Source organism: Syngnathoides biaculeatus, chromosome 10 (assembly GCF_019802595.1).
Source record: "Syngnathoides biaculeatus isolate LvHL_M chromosome 10, ASM1980259v1, whole genome shotgun sequence".
NCBI classification, from domain to species: Eukaryota; Metazoa; Chordata; class Actinopteri; order Syngnathiformes; family Syngnathidae; genus Syngnathoides; species Syngnathoides biaculeatus.
In genome coordinates this window covers 4,686,045-4,701,614 of record NC_084649.1, presented here as the reverse complement: position 1 = coordinate 4,701,614, position 15,570 = coordinate 4,686,045, and the positions used below count along the sequence as shown (strand labels likewise).

The following is a 15,570-nucleotide window of genomic DNA, read 5'->3' as shown; positions in this document are numbered from 1 at the left end:
AAGAATACAAGCTAGGAGGATAGAAAAAATATTAAAACAGTGTAAATATAGACAATATGTAATTGAAAAATAAGCGAAGGTATAACTAGCTGGGAATTTATATATAGTTTTAGGTGGGGAGCAGGACTCAGAGGTGCATCATGTGAAATAGTGCTAATTCCACTTAGTGGCTGTCCGCCAAACTGCATCAATACTACATCATTCATGGAAATAATGATTACAAATACAAAATGCATCCGCCCTACCAAAATGAGCTAGACCTCCTCTTCATTATAAAGACCGAAGAAGCATGTATCAATATAGTGGAGATTCGGAGTGCTCGAAGTAGCAAATGGAGTGTTAAATACTTGGCCAGGAATTACACACACCATACTAGACTTATCTTTCAGAAGCAGGGATCACTGCCTTGTATCCTGTCCATGTCAGTTGGGGTGGGGTGAGGTTGCAGTGGCTTTTGATTTCCTTTGCGTGGCGCCTGTGTCCCACTGTCAAGACTGCCGAATGCTGCCATACGTGATGTGAAGGCGAGTCTTTCCCAGGCAAGGAACATTTGACATTGCTGTACTCAAAAAAGCCACAAAACAGTACACATGAAGTTTGATTTTGGACGCCCTATATCATCCATCTTCTGAGGCGCTTATCCTCACAAAGGTCACGGGATTGGTAGAGCCAATCCCAGCTATATTCAGAAGTGTGAAAAATATCACTAGAATTGTTCTTCTTCCCTTAGAAATAATTCTAACCTTTTGGACTGAGTGGCTGAAGACCAATTCAGGTGTAACCGGCCCGTTACACAAAGTCGGCTGCAGATAAGCTCAAACTCGCCCATGACCCAAATGAGGACAAATTGTATTGTTGATGGGTGGCCGTCTTTCGGGACAACTCCTGAAAGTGTCATTTATGACCTTGTATGTAAGCCTAATCTTTTTCTTTTTAAAGTTTCATTTCTTTCTTTCTTGCTGCAGATAAAAATTGGCTAGGCAATTAGGGAAACAGTTGAAATTGTACACCTGCTCAAACAATTTTATAGTTTAGAAATGTATGTATACAAACCACTTTTTTGTCATTGCCAATTTAAAATGCACATATGTGTAAAGTAAATACAATACAGTAAATACTGAATTTAAAGGTAATTTGGTTTTGGATTCACTAATATGAAGTATAAAAAGTTCAAAAATGTTTCTGAACACACAAATACTTGCTAAGAAAATAGTGGAACTACTCTACCCCCCCAAAAAAAATATTTTCAAAAGTATACAAAATAATCTGGACAATTGCATAATGAGAAAATTACCTCTCAGTATCTATCGATAATGAATTGTAGATGCAAGTCTGCAGAAATAAATGTCAGTAACGGGAAAAAAAAATCCAAAACTGTAATTTACTGCTCATCCAGTTCAAACTACTCCATACATCACATATTGTGCATAAAAAAAAAAAATCAAGCATATGCAGTCATTGTACTGAAAACACTCCAGACCCTTATTTTATTTTATCTTATCTTTGGCACTGAACACCTGTACAGCGCTTCTGGTCACTAGTTTTACTGATTCTCTCCTCAGTTTGGAACTGTTGGATTCCAATTTTTCTTCTTCTTTATCTATTGGGTGGTTTTAAAAGTATAGGTCTTCCAAATAAATATGCCCAAACAATACCTGGAATAGGAATTGCTAACAAAACAAAAAATGTTAAATATGAATGATAAGCTATCAGTAATAACATATGGAGCCGTGGCTCAATGGTTAAGATCATCGGCTGCCACTCTGGGGGAGTTAGGTTCAAGAGACCTGACTGGACCATCCCCGTAATGGACGGGATGGCTGTGGTGGCTAAATCTTGTCACAGAGTATATAACACTAGAGAATATCTCCGCTGAACCTGATAACCAAATGGATAACTTAAAGGGCCACGGACATACCTATAAACATTCTAAAATAGATATTGTAAGGAAAAACACATATAACATTATTCACTTCAATGTCTATACGAAAAAATAAATATGAGTGGAGAGTGCGTCATCCATGCGCAAAGTTGCGGAAGTCTTACTTGACATCCAAGTGGTAGCAATATTGCCTGCAACGTCATCAGCAGGCGTCACACTGGGACAGTCACCATTGAAAACATGTAGTAGCACCTGTAATGGGAGAGGAACAACGGAGATTTTCAGATTTTTGTGATCCCCCCCTTCTGCCACGGAAACTCTTTTCGAAGAAGAGAACATCTCACAATCGAGTGAAGTGACCGGGGCAATATTACCCTATCGTTTCGAGCCATATTTAGGTGATATGCCGATCACTTCTAACTAACAACAGACTCCCTGACTACGCTCACTCGCTAGCGGCTGGCCGGTTGCTTGCTTGGCACCGGTCGCTCACGGCAACCCACGAAGCTTTCGTCCTTTGCACCTCTGCAATCCATTTTTCACGATGAACCAGGTCTTTTGGAAACATATGAAGAGTAAATCCATCCTCCCGAGTGTTGGAACAATATCCAGCAATACAACCAGCCGGCATTTTGGCTAACACAAAGGTACAAAAAGCTACCTTCCCGCAGGTAAAACTGGTATAAACGCATGAGACTGCCTGACTGCGCTCCTGCTGATAACGTCACCTCCTGCTTCTCCAGAAAAATCCCTCAAGAGGATTTTCATGGCGGGAATTACAAAAAGCCACATACATTAAAACCATGTTTTGTGGTAAAAAAACAGATGGGTCCATTCCGACTGCCTTTTTTTTTAAATTAAAAATGTACAAAAAAAAATCGTGCTTTTCCTGTCAGTGGCCCTTTAAGAAATACTATTTTGCCAAGCCACTGATTCTCACATGGGTCGCATATCCCGCTTCGGTTCTGCTTTCCAGATGGCAGGCGCTCAAACACTTAAGAACAGTCGATCCCATGCTGCCCGCACCAAAGTGATGTCCTAGTTGTCGCCCCTCTCTCGTTCGGGCTGTGTGGGGTCCCCAGCTGACTTCATGGCCTATGTTACGGTGTCGGCACATCCTCTGGGATGGGTGGTCGCCCCCTTTTTTCTCTGTGGTCTTCCAGCCGGTTGCGCCAGGCCCGGCCACTAGGAATCTAGCCTCTTACATCGCAGACTCAACCCACCCTTCCTTGATGTGCCAGCTTTGCAAATCTGTACACCAGTTGACAAACATGCATGCGATATGGTGTCCATAAATTTCATAGACATGCTGGAGGATTGAATTGTACTACAACCTCTAATAATAACACGGGTTATATTCGGATATAAACTCACAGTTTCTTACAGGATTTTATAAACAAGAAAAGCAGATGATATTGTGATATGCAGTGAAAGCAGGGAGCAGGCAGAGGAACAATTCGAAAGATGGAGGCATGCACTGGAAATGAGAGGAATGAAGTTTAACCAAAGTAAAACAGAATATATGTGCGTGAATGAGAGGGGTGGAGGGGGAAGAGTGAGGCTACAGCGAGAAGAGATAGTGAGGGTGGAGGACTTCAAATACGGTAAGGAAGTGAAGAAATGGATCCAAACAAGGTTGCAACAGCTGGCGGAAGGTTTCAGGCACACTATGCAAAAGGAGTGTCTCTCCTAGGATGAAGGGAAAATGTTATGATCCTGCCGCTTCAGCACGAGCTGTGCGGGTGTCCGCGCAGGTGCGCTGATTGGAAGGTGTACACCTGCGCCTCATGCAGCCTGATGATGCTGTGGATTTATATGACCGCAATGACAACTGGCTGGCGCCAGTTCATAAGATCTTCATGTCCCGTTCGTGTGCTCTGGTATCCCTGATTGAACCTGTGTGTACCGACCTTCGTCCGTTCTCCGACCAACCCTGTAAGCCTGACTCCTTCGATACTTCTGCCTGCGTTGATTGTTCTCCCGTGTACCGACTCCTCCCTGTCCGCTCATCTGCTCTCTTCGCCCGACGTCCGAACTACCGCTGCTGCACCGGACTGCCTGCTCGATCCTCTACCTCTGCATATAATAAACGTGTCTCTTCTTGAACTACCTTGCGTCTAACGAGTTCCTGAATTTGGGTCCTACTCTCGTTCCGATGGGATGTGACAGAAAAGAAGAAGAAAAGCATCCCACTGCACCACTTATCAGTAGCACTGCCTTGCTCATTTCCCACATCCTGTCCTGTCTTTCTCTTTTCTGTCCTCCCTCATCTTGTCCTATTCATCAGTTGCTGCATGTCCTCACTGTGTGTCCCACCCACCCCACAAATAAAAATGTGATTTGACTGTTGTAATGTTACTTGTGGTCAAATGTGTCAATTGTTCATTTGTGCTCTGCACTCCTCTTCCCGTGTTCCCCCTGTTTCTCTGTCCTTTTCTGACAGTTACATTTCCAATAAACACCACAATAATTTGGAAAAAAAAGGAGCACAGGGAGTATTTGTTATTCCCCTGTTATACAGCAGTGCAAAGGATCGACCATTCTGCATGGCCACGCCGATGAACAGAGCAGGTTTTAAAAAAAAAAACAGATTAAGAACGGTTCACTGTTTCCTGCAAAGTCTCCCTAATACACTTTTGGGGCCTTCAAAACGTGTCAGTGTCTCCCTATGTTTGCAAAGTACTAGTGAGTAGCACACTTGCCAACTGAAGGGAGTGTGAGAGTAGTGATGCCAGTAGCAGGTGGCTGGCCCGAGGTCTGCAGTCTCACTGATAACTAATCACCCATCACCCATTCTGGAGTGTGAAACCAGCGCCGCTTCTCACCATGAAATAAACGAGCAAACATTGCTATAGATTGGTTACTGCAGCCGCTGTTAAACATCCTTCGTATGAATAATTGTTTTGAAATCCACATTCAAGTGAAATAATAGGTGTTCAGTTTGATTCATTGGCTATACCGAGAGCATTTGTGAATATTTATTTTATTTAAGAAATATTATTATTAAAGAAAGTTTTACTGTCGCTTATACGAAACACCCGTTTTAATAATTTGGTACTATGGACTATAGTTATCCTCTCAATAACTTAACATGGTGCTCATACTCTTAAGAAAACAATAATAATCACTAGACGCATTATGAAATCAGGCTGCTCAGATAGCTTTGCAAACGTTATGAAAAAAAAAAAAGAAAAAATACGACATGAGCTAATGTTGAAAACTAAAACTAATACATTTGACTCATGTTTTATCAGATTAGATGGAAGTTTTTAGTAACAGAAGTTGGTGGTTTTTACGTCATATTTTACACCGAATTCTTGAACCAACAACAGTGAACAATTCTCTAAATAAGGTCATGGGCGGGGAATATCATGCTTCTCCATATCAGTTGCATCATATTTGAAAATGCTCCCTGGCTTGCCTTTTTCATCATCATGATGTCCCTTTTTTTGCCAAATTATGAATTCCCAAGATCTCATTAACTCAATACAGATCTATGTCTTTGCCACTATTTATTTTCATGTTGTTTGAGTTGTGTTATCATTTGCAGATGTTTAAAACAAAAAAAAAGTCAAACAAACCTGCTTTGACAAAGTGCTCGTATATGTTTTCTTATGTAGATAGTAAAAGTAGAAAGACATTGGGGGAAAAATACTGAATGCGGATACCTGGCAAATGTACTAACATATTGACAAACTATTTGTAATTCATGACATCGCACTACTGCCACGAAAAAATAAATTGTTAAAGAGCCATGATGCCTTGCTTGCACACAATAGAGTAGAGATTAAAAAAAAAAAAATTCATGAAATGAGGTGCAGACCTGAAATTGGACATACTGCAAGTGGTGCACTTGGCTTGGTTTTCACCTTTGCGGGTTGGGGAAATTTGCATCAACCGCTATGCTAGGATTATGCAGTCAAACCCAGCACCCCCATTCTTGCAACTACACAAAGGTCAGCGCAGCGGTTAATCAACTAAATGACAAAAGACTCCAAAATTGCCTCATGAACATCAGGGTCCCACAACACATCCAGTAAATTTTATTGACTTGCCTGCATAAATCAGACAAACGGGCATCACGTACAAATAACTTCACACCGCGAGGAATAGAAAAGACAGTTGAATCAAGTTTGCTAATATTTTTCCCTGTGAGCCGGCCGGCCGGACTGCCCCCTTCCCCCTCCCGCCTCCATTCACACTAAAGTGGTGACCACGCCCGGGTTGCTGTGGTGCGGGTATGCTAAGGGAGCGGAGACATGCAGAGGTGGCGGGCCCGGAATGAGGTGGGGGGTGTGGCCGTAAGTCAGGAGGGTGGCGGGGCCCAGGCCGAAGGGCCCGCCGTTGTCCTCCAGGGAATGCGGCTGGGGGCCTCCCGTGAACGTCTCCAACAGGGCTGCCTTCTTACTCTTCTTGTTCTTGTTGGACACTTTCCTGTTGCGGGTTTGAATGCCGTCCTTTTTCATTGTGAGGGGTCGGTTGACCTGTGAGGAGAAGTTCACGTGTGTGTGAGTCAAAGCTAAATGTGCCCGTGATGAGCATCCCGCAGGCCAAGAATTGACTGACATTGTGGAGTTTAAAGTAGAGGCCGCAGGCGTTACACACGGGCTCCCCGTTTGCATTGCGTCTCCACAGTGTCGTCGTGCTCGTGTGACAGTTGGCGCACTGTGTGCCCGCCCGCTTGCTGACGATCTGAAAAACAAAGGCCGTTTATTTGCTTTTACGAAACTCATCCCCTTTGTTTTTTCCCATCGCAAAAGTTTTCCTCTTTGCGTATAATATAGTACCAGTCTCTTCTTGGGTCGGATCAGAGGTCTGTTCTGTCCATTCATCTTATGGTACAGTCCACAGGCGTTACACAGGTAGTGGCCCGTGCCGTCGCGGCGCCAAAGGGGGGTCGCTGTGGCTCCGCAGTTGACACACTCTCGAGCCTCTGTTCAAACATAAAAGCACTCCGAAGGTCAGTGTGTGAAAAACAATTTTGATTTATTTTTCTTTCAAATTGTATTATATTTTAGAAATCTAGAGAGATGCTCCACCAAAGCTGTTTAAAAAAAAGTTTTTTTTCGTTTTTTTTTACTTTGCCTCTATAAATGCTGTACAACAGGGGTCCGAGAGTCTGACGTGAGAGCCATTTGCAGGCCACATTTTTTTTCTTTTTTAATAGCCCGCTGCATTTGCGTCATATAAAGTTAACCATGGCCCACGTCAAAAGTTTATACAAAAAAAAAATGTTGGAAGATGGATCTGTTCTTAAAATTTCATAAAATTGTACAAAATCTCTTTTAAATGTAAAAAGGTGTAATTAAAATGTTATTTTGAATTTATAGATGCTATTGTTCCAAGATATCACACTATTTTTAATGCATTTAAAAAGACTTCATGTTAAATTTCAATAACAAGATGTTTAACTGCTTCGCATATGTTAACCAACAGCCTATTGAATTTGCTTCCACCTCTTTTATAAACACAAAATAAAGATTTTTCTGCACGTGGCCCTCATTTGAAAGATTTTAGACTTGCCTACTCTACAAAAATACAAATTTTTGAATGTTTTTTTTTTTTAATATTTTCTTTATTATTGTGGTTGTTGTTTGCAGTGGTGTAAAACTGCACGATATCATACCAATAGCTGTGTCTAATATTTTGATCACTTCAATTTAGCTGTAAGCCATGAGCAAAAAAATTGGAACCCCTTTGAAGCTGTTCGCTTTGGTGCAGTCCAATTCTACAAGAATGTGGATGAAAACCGTGCCAGTAACAGTCAAAACTGTTCCGATTTTTTAAAATATTTGTTACTGAAGTTCAGCATTGTGGAACTACCGCCTAAAAAATGCATGTTGTGTTATTTGAAGTCTTGTTTCAAGTCATGTTTCATTTGTGCAAATCTGAGTGTGACGGGTTGTTTGTCTATCTGTGTTTTTGGCACAGTTCCTCATGTCGAATGTGTATGACTTTGTTCTCACCTGGTGTGGATATTCTCATTTTGTTGCGCAGTTTCGGGGAGTATCCCGGACTTATCCAGGCGCTGGGGCTGTTGTAGTAGTTGGCTGCGGCGTACTCCTGTGGGCTCGTCATATATGGGCTGTAAGAGGTCAGCATGTGCGTGTGCTGTTGCGACGTCGCTGTGTACATGCTCCCGACTGCAGGAGTGAGACTTAGGAAACCGCTGCAGGACGTGGACCCCCCGAGCGGGCTCATACGCTCAGCCTTGAGGGCCTCCAGAGGCTGAGGGCTCTCCCTGTTCTCCCTGGAAGGGGTGAGGCAGGATGAGGAGGAGGCTCCGGTGTACAAAGAGGTGGGAAGTGGGTTTTTTGTCAGGGGGCTGCTGCTCCACGTGGTGTCTGGAGAAGTGTAGGGTGAACCCAGGGAGTGATTGGCTGGCCCATCCAGCAGCTGGAGGTTGCTGAAGAGACTCGGGGACGTGAACACCTGCCGGACTTTTGGACAAAGCAGAGGTCACGTGAAGCCTTTTGGGTCATTCGAAAATTAGAGGATGTCTCACCTGCCCCCCCCCCCCCCAAAAAAAAAATCCTTTCACAAAATGCAGAAACATGCACTTGTCGTGTATATTATACACTGAACCAAAATAGAACTTACTGTAGCAAAAGTGATTCCTAAATAGGCTTTCAAATGCAAAATAACTCTTGAGCACCCTCTAAAATAACTTGACCCTTTTATTCAGCTTTCAATGGAATGCTCGGTCAGATCAGCGCGCAACCACTGACCCGAGCTGTTCCTGTAGGCGGAAGGTGTTCGATTCTGACTCTGGTTGGAGAAGAAAGTCGACAGGTTGGTGTAGTCTGTGTCCTGGCTGGAAAAGAAGGCATCTCCATCGTCTCCTGGGGGCAGCAGACCGGCCTCAGAGGAGAAGGCTGGCAGAGGATCTGAGCCCAGCAGTGAGGAAGAAACCCATTGAGGTGGCTCGAATGAATGCTCCATGTGAGAGCCTGGACCTGCGTGGGCAGAAACAAGAACACACCATGTTATTGGTTTTAAGCAAATCCCAACATATTATTTTCCCCATGTAATGTGCAGCATCCAAACCACTTCACACAGGCCAAATATTGTAGATGTGGGACTCATTTTAAAGACTTGTACATACCAGAAGGAGTGAATATCAGTGTAGACTGTGGTCGGTCTCCTGTCCTGTGATTTTGCCCGCCGCATCATTTTATGAGGCCCACTAAAGCAACCAGAGTGTCTACTGCATGTTTTTTAGCTGAATGCACACTTTAGCAGATAATTTGCTTTCCCTTTACTTTTAATGCAATATCACAAGCCCCCACTACCCCAAAACAATCTCCTTCTTAACATCAATTGAACAACTGAAAGCTTGCAATGGTTACACCGGAACTGCACCGTTCCCCAATGAAGATCCATCTTTTAGTATGATTTAAAACTTGCGTAGCTCATACGACTTTGTTGCCAATACAGTACATTAACACTGCTGGAGAAGTCTTATAATACTACGACAGTACTGACATATTACATTACTGATTTGATTAGACTTAAATGCCCCGACAGATGAACAAACATGCATATTTGCATTCTTCCTATGAGCATTTAGATGGTGATTTCCACATCATGATGCTTAATTAAAACTTCATGTTTTTAAAATGCTGTTGTCAGAAAAATGTATGCTTCGTGTTTTCTTTTAAGCTAAAAAACAAGCTAGTGTAAACGCGGTTCCTAAGGATAGATTGGCTCCCTAGACAAGATGAATAAAAAAAAAACGGGTGGGCTGGGAGGTTGTTCATGTCACTTGGAATTCTTCAAGCACATATTGTCTTATTATAAATAATTTAAATTGACTGACAAATGTTCACCTGTCCAATCGGTTGACTTCCCCCACTCAAAAACGATGTGATTGTGAATGAATGCTCGTCTTTCTCAATATACTTTATGCTCTGTGATTAAATGGCGACCAGCCAAGGGTGCGGTATGCCTTTCACTCAAAGTCACCCGGGATCGGCTCCCCGTCACCCTGAACAAAATAAAATGTTGAGAAAATGGATGAATTGAAAAATGAATTCAACCCTTTATTCAGGATTGCTACTTAAATTGGACTCATCTGACTGATTATCAGGCAGCAATTTCACATAAAAATCAAAAAGTTACATATTAATAATAATGACAAACATTACAAAATATTACTAGACACTATTATTTTGATAATTTATTACTATGATAAACAAGGGTTATTGTACAAAATGTAAGAAAATATTTTTGATGGATGTCAATACGATTTAGATGGGAACTTTCTAATATTTGTGTGTCTTTTGAGGGCTGAATTGTATTAGATTTTTATTGCAACAGTATAATTGTAAAACTCATTACGGTCTCTTCAGTTATGCACTACTCCATAAAGGATATATAGGAGCTTCCTTAAACAATGACACGTTGGCACAGAACATTCACTTGATGACTAGTGAGACCCCGAGGCAACTATATCTGATATAGTGATACTATGAATATGCCAACAATAAATAAACTAAGACAAAAAAAGAAAAAAAAGCAACTCAGTCATTGGGACCCAATTTAAACTGATTCAATTCAAGAATGAGCCAATCTATATTTACAATATATATTAACTTTAAACGATACATGGTCATAGTTGAGAATGGAGGCTTAACATCACATGCGGTATGAAAAAAAAGCATTTACAAAAATCTGTCACTACTACAATCTGTAAAATTCCCGCTAAAGGCATTTATGTCTACAAGCGCTAGTAGCAAAAAAATAATATGAAACTCCTTCAAGTGAGCCATTGGATCCACAAATATACTTCTATTACTTTCATCAGCAGCCACTGTTGTGTGTGTGTGTGTGTGTGGGGGGGGTTGGGGTGTTACTTACCTTGTGAGATATAACTGTTGAGGGAGTCCAAAGTCAAACTGGTCAAACTGGGTTTTGGATAAAAAGTGTCGAAGATGCCACAACTTGACTGATCTCAAGTGAAAGAAACAAAACAAAACAAAAAAAACACCTTCTCCATCCAACAGTAACGCTTTAGGGCCTGCAGTGCGTGGGAGGGATTGGGGGCAACTTTCACAGAGACACACCTCCAAAATAGGAGCAAGAAGACACACGCACAACCACACACACACAAAAGCATGGCAATGTCTGCAATCAATACTGGAAAAAGGGAATAAAAAATATCTTCATGCAGGGTTGGCAAGTTTTCATTTTTTAGAGTTTTGTAAGTGCCATAATTAATTACCCAAATAAAATATGCAACTCATCACTTCAGTGACTGATACACACATGCAGATTATGTTCAAGAAGTGCAATGTAAAATTTCTTTGTTTTGGGTAAACTCCAACTTGCGTGTCTCACCTCAGCGCTCATAGTGAGTTTGACGGCCAAGTGAAGAAAACAAAAATTGAAAAGTACAAAGAGTGATTTCTCCGCCAGGGCAATGCAAAGCACTGGAGGGCCAGCGAGCGATACGGTGTGGGCACGCACAAGTCCGCACTGTGGCGGTCATTTGATAGTCAAAGCAGTGCCGCCGCTCTCTTCCCTTTGTTCGTTTGAAGAAAAAGAAGGAAAGTTTTGTGCAAAGTGCGGCAATTAAACTGCACTGATAAGTTCATGTGAGAAGAGAAACTGCAAATCACTGTGCATGTTTAAAAATATGCCGTACAGTTGTGACCCTCGGGCCAATTTCCACATTTAATCGCTGGGTCAAACATGCACTTCAGATCCAACAAATATCTGAAAAATTGAACCGTCTGTTATTAGGATTATTATAATTGTGCTATTTTTCTCGACCGAATGTGGCCCATAAAGTTGAACATCGCCCCCACAAATAAACAAGGTATCAAAAGATACATCACAACACATGCTTCAATCAACCCCTGATAAATGCTGTGTTACCATGGCTACACAATTCCTAATAAACGACAGTGTGAAAAAAAACTTTGATTAAAATGAACGGTGCGCCAACCAAATACGTTCCTCCGTTGGAGTTTAATGATTTGAGTTTTATTTGGTCAGTTCACCTTTCCAGCAGGAAGTTGTTGGACAAATAAAGCCATCTGGATGTCCTTAGAATTCACCTCAACATCGTCTGTTCAACAGTTGTATTTCTCTTCTTTGGCTTTGAATGAGCTTTTCATTATATGTTGTGCTGCCCCTGACAGGTCAGGAGTGCCTCAAGGTTCTATTCTCTTAACTTTTATTTATTTTTTTATATATCTCCTTCCTCTTGAGGATCTTCTCTGAGAAAACATGGCCTGTCATTTACGGCCTCTCATTTAATTTTCATGTGGACGATGTGCAAATTTACATGCAACAATATGCATTCTGTACAATGCAACATATTGCTCCTGTGACCTGAGTCCTCTGTCACAACATGTGAAACCCGGCGTTGCCAATCTGGGACTGAGGCTGGACGCCGAGCTAAAACTTCTCAGGGTTTTTTAACCCACATCAAATGGTCAAAGCTCTCCATTACAGTTCTGAGGACCTGGGTTCAAATCCGGCCTCACCTGAGTGGAGTTTACGAGTTCTTCCTGTGATCTGCGTGGGTTTTACTCTGATTTACTACCACATCTCAAAATACATGCATGGTAGGTTAATTGAAGACTAGCTTGCCCATAGGTATGCCCTGCTATTGGCTGGCAACCAGTTCAGGATGTACCCCGCTTCTCGCCCCGTGTCACCTGGGATAGGCTCCCGCACGCCCATGTTGAGGATAAACGGTACAGAAAATGGATGGGTCTCTTTTCACCAATTAATTTCCGTCTTACATTGTTTTTGTTTTGCTTAATCTGTTTTATGTCGGTCTTCCAGTACATCCTTGCTCTGTTATTTGTTTACATGTACTGTTGCTTGCTGTGTTTGCATTTTTGCTTTTTTGATTCATTTCATTCATTGTGTTCTGAAAACACTCCATAAATAAAGATGGATTGGATTTCAGGCATGCGGGTCCAACATACAGACGGCAACTGACATCTCAGATCTTTATCTTTTTTTTTTTATCCTGAAAAGTACTCACCCTTTAGGATCGAATTTAGAGGGTATAAGAACACAAGAAAGAAATCGCAAAAACATTTCTTTTTAAATTGATATATTGGTCAAACAATTCAACCCTGTTTCCATAAACCCTGGTCATTTTGGAAATGTCGAAACCAGCTGTCTTCTTTCCATATGTGGCCATTTTTGTGTCCCATAAAAGTGAATTTTTATCTTTTATTTCACTTGAAGTGAGAGGTCAACTCTTCCATTACCCGCAACATTAACATTTTGCAAAAGGCTTGGTCAGAATCGAAATTTAACACTTCATTTGACCTGCTTCAATGACTGAATTTTAATAGTTAGCTTTTAACTGACATAGAAAACTAACCATCTGCTATTTGTTTGCATTTTAGCAACAGTCATTTAGAATTTAGCTAATGTGATACTTTCCATTTTGACGAGGACAAACTTTAAATTTGTTGTGGGAAGCCCAGCTTGCAATACTTCATTCACAAATGTGGGTTTTGGACTCACAACCGATAGAAATGTTTTTCCAAATTGGTCAAGTTATAATTCTTAAGCCCTGCTATTGCAGTTGTCATTATTTGTATATGTTTCATATTGTATTATAATGTTCAGATTTGATTGGCATGGTCAGTAAGGTTTTATCTAAACAATCTGTTTATTATGATGGTTTTTGTTTGATACGCTGTGGAAGTGCACTTCATCAAACAATACAGCTATTTTGACCACTACATTTTATTTGAGAGCATCTCTCACATTGACGATGTGCTGTACTACACCACAGCAAACGACAACCACAATTAATAAATTAACAGAAAAACCGACTCACTGTTGTGTGATACGGCTCGTGTCTTGCGCAGATAAACTACACTTACCTAAATCTAATAACTAATACAGCATTGAAAGGAAGTAGAATAATCAGAGGGTCAAAGGTGTGTTATGCCGATGCTTGTAACCCTTAATGACTGCAATGATGTACATTTACGCCTTAGGGACTATAGTGTTCATTTGTATTAGTACAAGAGCACTATGCTGAGCGTGTGTGACTGAGATGAGAACGACTGGGCAGGGGTGTGGCTTGTGCTGCTGTGTGAGTGGACTGCTGCGCTCAGATAAGTGCTTATCAAGATGAAAGGGGGAGGCCAGGAATTAGAGGCTGTCATACACTCACGTAGACGCACAAGAGCGAAACATCGGCACTTTTGCACACAGTGCATGAAAGCACACGCCATGTACAGCACTGGGTCGTTCAGACACAAACGACGTAGACATGATTTTAGCTGACACAGTATCATCTCATTTGGACACTGTTGTACATTTAGCGGGATGGCGCTCATTTGCTGTGGTGTGTCACGAGTAAATTCGGGGGACTGACAAACAATTCCCAGGAAATCAACTTGTCTGTGGGCAGTGCTCTTATCTCGGCCACACAGGACCTGCTGGGACAGTGCACTCACTCACACACACAAAGTCGACTTTTACTTTTGCCACTCCTGGCTACTGGGCTCTTTATACTGACTTGAGACTCAAACCTGTTTATCCAAAAACTGTGCAACTTTTTAGCCTTCTGCAACATTGACCCGATTCTCGGCTTGCATCGGAGTTCGGCCTTCTAGTGTTCTAACCCTGTAGATTGTTTGGATCTCTTGACTTGACATAACGCACTCTTTGACTAACATTACCTTGATTTTAACCTTGGTTCAACTCCAGAGTCCAGATTTAACCTAAATCACCTCTGACTTCATCCTTAAAGTGAGCTACACGCATACTGGTCACAATTTGACACATATTCCCCCATTCCTATCAAAGTCGGCAAACGCCTGATTATTGCATGGCTCTAAAAGATTATCCTGAGCAATTATCATATCAAGTGCCCCCCCCCCCGTTCACAATCTGTTTGGAAAACGGCTGAAGCCGACAGTTGTAAATGTTAAACCTGTTCAATGTTGACGCGCAAATCCTGATGTGTGTGGTGAAAACTGACAACGGCGCAACCACGGACTCCGTGACTGGGGAAAGGGACCCTTTCAAAGTAGGAACTGTAAATCTTCACAGTCGTTAAAAACATAAAATAAAAATAAAAAAACACACACACTAGATATCATCACAGACCCACAAAAAATGACAATTGACAGTGTTCTAAATCATTTTGGGATCACCAAAGTTACTTATTTTCAGGTAATTTTTTATTCATTTAATTTTACTTTATTCAAAGTCAAAAGTTTACATTTTTATGAATTACATAACGTCATCAACACCTGGCACAAAAAGGAAGCTTTTGAGAAAGTATCACCTATACTGCCCCCTTGTGAAAAAAAAAGGAAGAACCGTAATACAATCATGGATTTCATTTTAATTCTTGTCTAGCAATTTTACTACGTTATATCTTGAATTGTGATTAAAAGGCGTTGTCACTTTACGTGGTTCCGTTCACATAGTGACACCCAAGGATCACCTTAGAACATGTAATGTACGGGATTTATGAATAAAAATTTTCCTTTATTATTATTACTGTTTGGTTGGGAGATTGAGTCACCAAGGAAGGGTTATTATGGGGTGAGATTTGTAGAGCGACTCATGCATCAAATCAAAGTTTTTTTTTTTGTCAAGTTTAGCTTCAATTACAAAAAAATAAGAAATTGGCAGCACTATAAATTGATGAGAATTTCAACATGAGTCACCAACATAAACAGCAGCAGCCA

At 41.3% G+C, this 15,570-nt stretch overlaps 1 protein-coding gene and 1 long non-coding RNA gene across 4 annotated transcripts in view; both read right to left on the bottom strand.

Moving 5' to 3' along the window:
• Positions 1–3,757, bottom strand: part of LOC133506912 (uncharacterized) — a 31,385-nt gene extending 27,628 nt beyond the window's left edge. Inside the window, exons 1-4 of the long non-coding RNA XR_009796639.1 lie at positions 3,257–3,757; positions 2,823–3,133; positions 2,047–2,134; positions 246–559 (exon numbers count right to left, since the gene is read on the bottom strand). This is a non-coding gene — a long non-coding RNA (uncharacterized LOC133506912). The remainder of the gene's footprint in view (positions 1–245; positions 560–2,046; positions 2,135–2,822; positions 3,134–3,256) is intronic.
• Positions 3,758–5,202: 1,445 nt separating this feature from the next.
• Positions 5,203–11,977, bottom strand: gata1a (GATA binding protein 1a). Of its 3 annotated transcripts, XM_061831271.1 has the most exons (7): positions 10,742–11,977; positions 9,712–9,869; positions 8,611–8,838; positions 7,849–8,322; positions 6,670–6,815; positions 6,449–6,574; positions 5,203–6,366 (listed from the first exon to the last, which is right to left on the bottom strand). In XM_061831271.1, the coding sequence occupies exons 3-7, from the start codon at positions 8,822–8,824 to the stop codon at positions 6,079–6,081; spliced, it is 1,248 nt and encodes a 415-aa protein (XP_061687255.1). In that variant the 5' UTR covers positions 8,825–8,838; positions 9,712–9,869; positions 10,742–11,977; the 3' UTR covers positions 5,203–6,078. The 3 variants fall into 3 exon arrangements, with proteins under 3 accessions (XP_061687255.1, XP_061687254.1, XP_061687256.1); XM_061831270.1 differs by lacking the exon at positions 9,712–9,869 and having other exon boundaries at positions 10,742–11,976; XM_061831272.1 differs by lacking the exons at positions 9,712–9,869; positions 10,742–11,977 and adding an exon at positions 8,988–9,690.
• Positions 11,978–15,570: the final 3,593 nt, after the last annotated feature.